We start from the raw sequence: 6,302 nt of genomic DNA on the forward strand, positions 1-6,302 counted from the left end.
GGTTTTCGTCATCTTTTCCAAGATACTCTTGATGTTCTTATTGGCTACTTCCACTATCCCATTCATCTGTGGTCTATAAGGAGCCGAATTGTGGAGCCTAACCTAGAACTGATTACACAACTTTGTTATTACTTCGTTATTTAGGTTCTCGGCATTATCCAAGATTATCCTTTAAAGAACTCCATACCAAAAAATTAACTCCCTCTTTATGAAGTGGCTGACCATGTTCTGTGCGACACTAGAGTATGATGCCGCCTCTACCCATTTTGTGAAATAATCAATAGCCACAAAGATGAAACGGTGCCCGTTGCTGGCTTTCGGAGTAATTAGCCTAATCACGTCCATGCCCCAGGCTGAGAAGGGCCAAGGTGCAGATAGGGCGTGGAGTGGGGCTAATGGAACTTGAATCTGGTCTCCGTAAATTTGGAATTTATGGCACTTGGGCATATTCAATGCAATCCCTTTCCATGGTCATCCAGTAATATCCACTCCAGAGGATTTTCCGCCCCATTAAGTGACCCTCGGCGTAAGTACCACAGACTCCCTCGTGGACATCATGCATGATATGTCGTGCTTCCTATGCTTCTACACAATGTAGAAGGGTCATATCATGGTTCCTTTTGTACAACACCTCACCATCCAAGAAGAACCCTATGGCTAACCTCCTGATCGTTTTTCGATCATTGCTGGTTGCTCCTTCAGGGTACTCATTTTGCTGGATGTATATCCGAATGTCATGGAACTAGGATTTTTCATTAGCTTCTTCTACAACTGCACAGTGAGCGAGCTCTAACTGTATTCTGATTTGAATCGGATCAATCTCTACTCCAAGTTCTACTTTGATCAAAGCTACTAGGGTTTCCAGGGCATCAGGAATTAAATTGTTTTCCCTTGGCAGGTGTGAGAAACTAATGCTATCAATTCCTTTAATTATCTCCTGGATATACCCTTGATACGGAACCAATTTGGAATCCCTGTTTTCCCATTCTCCCGTCACTTGATGAATGACCAAGGTTGAGTCTCCCTTCAGGACTAATTCTTTGATATCTTGGTCCATGGCGACCTGTAAACCGAATATACATGCTTCGTATTCTGCCATGTTATTGGTGCACGGAAAAGTCAGCTTGGCAACAACTGGATAAAGTCTCGTTTCTAGTGATATGAGTATGGTTCCTATTCCATGTCCCCACACATTGACCACCCCATTAAATAACATCATCCATCCTTTGTAATCTTTTTCTTCTTGGCTTATCGAATCGATATCCTTATCTAGGAAGTCAAACTCCATTGGCTGGTCGTCCTCCACAACTCTATATGCCAGATACTCCGCAATGATGCTTCCTTTAATAGCTTTTTAGGTCACATAGGTGATTTCATATTCAGTCAACAACATCTGGCACCATGCAACCCGTCCTATTACTGTGGGCTTTTCGAAGACGAACTTGATCGGGTCCATTTTGGAAATCAGCCAGGTCAAGTAATACAATGTGTATAGTCTCAGCCTACTAACCACCCAAACCAGAGCACAACATGTTTTCTCCAAGAAAGATTTTTTAGATTCATATTTTGTGAACTTTTTGCTAAGGTAATAAATAGCCCTTTCTTTTCTTCCCGACTCATTGTACTGACCCAATACACAACCTATGGAATTTTCCAATACTTCCAAGTATAGAATCAGCGGCCTTCCGAGCACCAGGGGTACTAGTACAGGGGGTTTTAGGAGGTATTCCTTTATTTTCTCAAAAGCTTCTTGGCACTCCTCATTCCACCTCTCTGGGTTATTTTTCCTTAACTTAAAGATGGGTTCACGGGTAGTAGTTAGGATATGAATTGAGCTATATAATTGAGTTTGCCCAAGAAACTCCATACCTCCTTTTCAGTCTTGGGACTAGGCATTTCCTGAATGTCTTTGATTTTATCAGGGTTGACTTCGATTCCCTTCTTGCTTACAATAAACCCCAACAATTTTCTTGAAGTAGCACCAAAGGTGCACTTTTTCGGGTTCAGCTTTAATTGCCATTTTCGAAACCTTTTGAATAACTTCTCTAAGTTCATTTCGTGGTCACCTTCATTTCGTGACTTGACCATCATATTATCCACATACACCTCGATTTCCTTATGCATTAAGTCATGGAATATAGTCACCATAGCTCTTTGGTAGGTAGCCCCAGCATTCTTTAGACCAAATGGCATGACCTTATAACAAAAGGTCCCCCATAATATGATAAAAGTGGTTTTTCCTTATCCTCTGGGGCCATCTTGATCAGATTATACCTCGAAAAACCATCCATGAACGAAAATAAAGCGTGCTCCGCAGTGTTGTCCACCAGCATGTCAATGTGCGGGAGCGGGAAATTGTCTTTGGGGCTAGCTTTATTTAGGTTCCGATAGTCCACGCAAACTCGCACTTTGCCGTTCTTTTTCATTATCAGAACGACATTGGCCATCCATTCAAGATATTGGGCTATCTCTAGAAACCCGACCTCAAATTGTTTTTGCAACTCTTCTTTTATCTTAAGCAACATCTCTAGCCGCATTCTCCTTAACTTTTGCTTGACTGGCTTCGAACCTGGGTAGAGGGGAATCTTGTGGGTTACCAAATCCGTGTCTAGACCCAGCATGTCCTGATATGACCAAGTGAACACATACCGATGTTCTTTCAATAGTTTCATTATTTTGCTCCTTTCCTCACCCCTCAGTAGTGCTCCAATCTTTACTTGTTTAGGCTCCTCTTTAGTTCCCAGGTTGATTATAGTGGTGGGGTCGCTATTAGTCAGTGTTGGCTTTTCATCTGACGTTAACATTCTCTCCATTTCAGGGGATAAATTCACCTCACCTTCTTCAATTTTAGTTTCATGAATTATATTTTCAAAATTGACGTCAATTTCTTTATCAAGGGTACTGATGTCATTATATCTCCTATTCTTGCATGAAGTCATAGCAAACAAATTTTGACAGCTGAACCAGGGATGCAAACAAATGTCAAGAAGTGCATAATTTTTTTTTTTATTAATTGAAAAGAAACTTCCCATGACTATAGTGCCTTGGGCTTACAAAAGAATTAAAATCAAGAGTCAAAAATAAAAGAAATCATTACATGAAGAAAATGGGACAATCAAAAGAACTCCAATTGTGCAGTTCCTCTCCTGGCTGAAGATGGCAGACCCATTTGTCCAAGGTGGCTGATGAAGCCTCTGAATCCAGAATAGATATACTTAGCTGTCTCATTTCAGACTCAAGATCATCTTGAGCCTTTTATAAATATTTGATTGATATGAGGGACGCTTGACCCCCATCAAGTGATGGTCTCACCAATGGGTCTTTCCTTTCTCTAAGCTTCTTTTTTTGCTCTCTTCTTTTTCTTGTCTGCAAACATAGGCCTGTATCCCATAATGTATCTGCCTTTCATTTCTGGAATCACCAGTGGCCTAGAAATCCCTTGTAAACATCTTCCCAGCCCTTGATCTGGATGATACCCGTGTCTAATTAGTTCTGTCGCAATTATGCGAGCTATTGAGGAAACTCGTGGTTGTGGGACTAGGAACCCTTCGACCACAGTTGCTGCATTGATTATTTCAAAGGCTCGAAATGAATCCTCCAAGGCTTCTTTGGCGGCTTCCACATATGGATCAGTGTGCTCTCCCTAGGTCTTGCTGATCAGGTAAAGTCCGGAATGCGGACACGACTTCCATGCATTAGTTGGACGTTCGGCCAACCTGACCCCCGAGACACATAAAAAAATTAGGAAAAAGTTAAATTTAATTAAATTATAATTTAAAACATCAAAAAATTAGGACAAAGTTCTAGAGAAAAAAGGGCATCGCTTATGCAAATATATCACAAACAATTATTTCTTAATTATATATTTTTATAATATCATTAAATAATAATTAAATTTATTTTCTCTAGTAGATGTTGGGATATGCCTTTGCAAGAGTATTTTATACAAGATATTTTGTTATCTATGTGTTGTGTGTGTATCATAAATGTTTTGAACATAGCTTAGGTACATTAACAACATTTTTCATTAGTTTTACTTCATCATGTTTGGCAGCTAGTAGAATTTTTTAAACTATCTTTGACTTTTGTAATGTAAAATTTTGAAGTCACATATTAATTAGTTACTCGTAATTTGTTCAAACAAATATTATTTTTTTTTTAAAAAATAACTTCTATAAATTATTTGTCACTACATTAATTATATTAAAGAGTATTTGTCATATGATGCAATTTGATTCATTATGAAGCATGAATTCGTATCTTGTGTTTTTTTTTTTCCCTTTTTCATGAACACATATTCTAGCTATGATCATACTAACTCCTAACATGTGGTGCTAGGTTGAGTTCAAAGCTGGATGTTTTTGCCTTTGCAGTTATTTTGATGGAATTTATTACGGGAAAAAAAGCAGTACACGAGGACATGTCAAATAAAAAAATTCACCTTATGTATCTGTTTGAGATGACAATATTGATAGGTGTGAAAGTACTAGAAAGTTGTTGGATTTCTCATTGGATCCTATGGAAGAGATCTTGGATAGCTTATGCAAGGTGGCTGACCTTGCATGCCACTGCACGCATACTTCCTTAAATAGGAGGCCAAGTATGAGTGTAGTGGTTAGTGCACTAGCACCCTTAGTTGAGCCATTCGACTCAATCCAGAAATTGGATGAAGGCAGTAAGTGTTTAGAAGTGGAATATTTGAATCTACATCAAGTTGTAGAAGATATTTTTATAATATCATTAAACAATAATTAAATTTATTTTCTCTTGCAGATGTTGGGATATGCCTTTGCAAGAGTATTTTATACTAGATATTTTGTTATTTTATGTGTTATGTGTGTATCATAAATGATTTGAACATAGCGTATGTACTTTGACAACATTTTTCATTAGTTTTACTTCATCATGTTTGGTAGCTAGTAGAATTTTTTAAACTATCTTTGACTTTTGTAATGTAAAATTTCGAAGTCACATATTTATTAATTATTCCTAATTTGTTCAAAAAAATATTATTATTTTTTTTAAAAATAACTTCTATAAATTATTTCACTACATTAATTATATTTAAAAGTATTTTTCATATGATGCAATTATATTCCTCATGAAGCACGAATTTGTATCTTGTGTGTGTTTTTTTTTTCTTTTCCATGAACACATATTGTAGCTATGATCACACTAACTCCTAATAGGTGGTGGTAGGTTGAGTTCAAAGATGGATGTTTTTACCTTTTGAACGATTTTGATGGAACTTACTACGGGAAAAAAATGCAGTACATGAGGACCTATCGAATGAAAAATTCACCTCGTGTATCTGTTTAAGAATGACAATATTGATAGGTGTGAAAGGACTAGAAGGCTGTTGGATTGCTAATTGGATCCTACGGAAGAAATCTTGAATAGCTTATTCAAGGTGGCTAACCTTGCATGTCACTGCATGCATACTTCCTCACATAGGAGTCCAAGAATAAGTATAGTGGTTAGTGCACTAGCACCACTGATTGAGTCATTCCACACGAGCCAAAAATTGGATGAAGGTAGTAAGTGTTCAGAAGTAGAATATTTGAATCTACGTCAAGTTGTTGAAGACAGAAAGGCTAGCGGGGAACCCCCACTATGCAGAATGATATCTACTATAATTGCCCTGATTAAAAAATGCATTTCTAACACTCAAAAAGCTATATGACTTTGGCGAAGAGGTCCAAAAGAGACAAGAAAGAAATACATTATTTAAATTTTTTTTTATTATCGTAATTTTTTTATATTTGTTACATATGATGTTATTATTTTTGTATTATTTTTTAATGTTTAGATTTAAATATGAAAACAAATTTTAATTAGGATTTAATTTGTATTATTTTTATAAATGTTACGAAATAGGTTGCTAGTTTCTAGTTTTTTACTATTGTTTATGTTTTTAATTTTTTTTCCTAATTTTTTGCAATAATACCAAATGCCTTAACCATATTTCAAATTTTTAGTACAGGGCATCGAATGGAGTTGTGACAAGGTCCCAAAACTTAAGAACTAACTTTTTACTTATCTTTCACAAATATTTTCAGCTTACCTTATTGTTTCTAATGCAACCCAGATTCCTCTCCATCCTTTTTTACTATCCATATGGTTTGCAAAATCTGAATGGGTTCAAGGGAAGATGGTTTAGGTTTTCTCTCTTTCAAATCTCATTAGACAACAATAACGTCATTTTTTTAAAATCCTTTGGGAACTTACCTATCGACAGTCATACATATGATTATTGTGACAATTATTTTTTTGTCTCCTTGCAATTGTTTATAATATCTTTA

General features: G+C 36.5%; 1 protein-coding gene across 1 annotated transcript; it reads right to left on the reverse strand.

Annotated features, from left to right (window-relative positions):
• Positions 1-742: 742 nt before the first annotated feature.
• Positions 743-2,020, reverse strand: LOC131162705 (uncharacterized). Its single transcript, XM_058119309.1, has 2 exons — positions 1,951-2,020; positions 743-1,350 (listed from the first exon to the last, which is right to left on the reverse strand). The coding sequence occupies exons 1-2, from the start codon at positions 2,018-2,020 to the stop codon at positions 743-745; spliced, it is 678 nt and encodes a 225-aa protein (XP_057975292.1).
• Between the last annotated feature and the right edge of the window lie 4,282 nt (positions 2,021-6,302).

The sequence above is a fragment of the Malania oleifera genome, chromosome 8 (assembly GCF_029873635.1).
Source record: "Malania oleifera isolate guangnan ecotype guangnan chromosome 8, ASM2987363v1, whole genome shotgun sequence".
NCBI lineage: Eukaryota > Viridiplantae > Streptophyta > Magnoliopsida > Santalales > Ximeniaceae > Malania > Malania oleifera.

What these genes read in the sequence shown, in the direction of transcription:
- LOC131162705 (XM_058119309.1), bottom strand. Translation starts at nt 2,020, where the DNA reads ATGGCAATTAAAGCTGAACCCGAAAAAGTGCACCTTTGGTGCTACTTC. An exon ending in GAAAATTGTTGGGGTTTATT is followed by an intron (nt 1,351 to 1,950) that starts GTAAGCAAGAAG and finishes TGACCTAAAAAG; the next exon opens with CTATTAAAGGAAGCATCATT.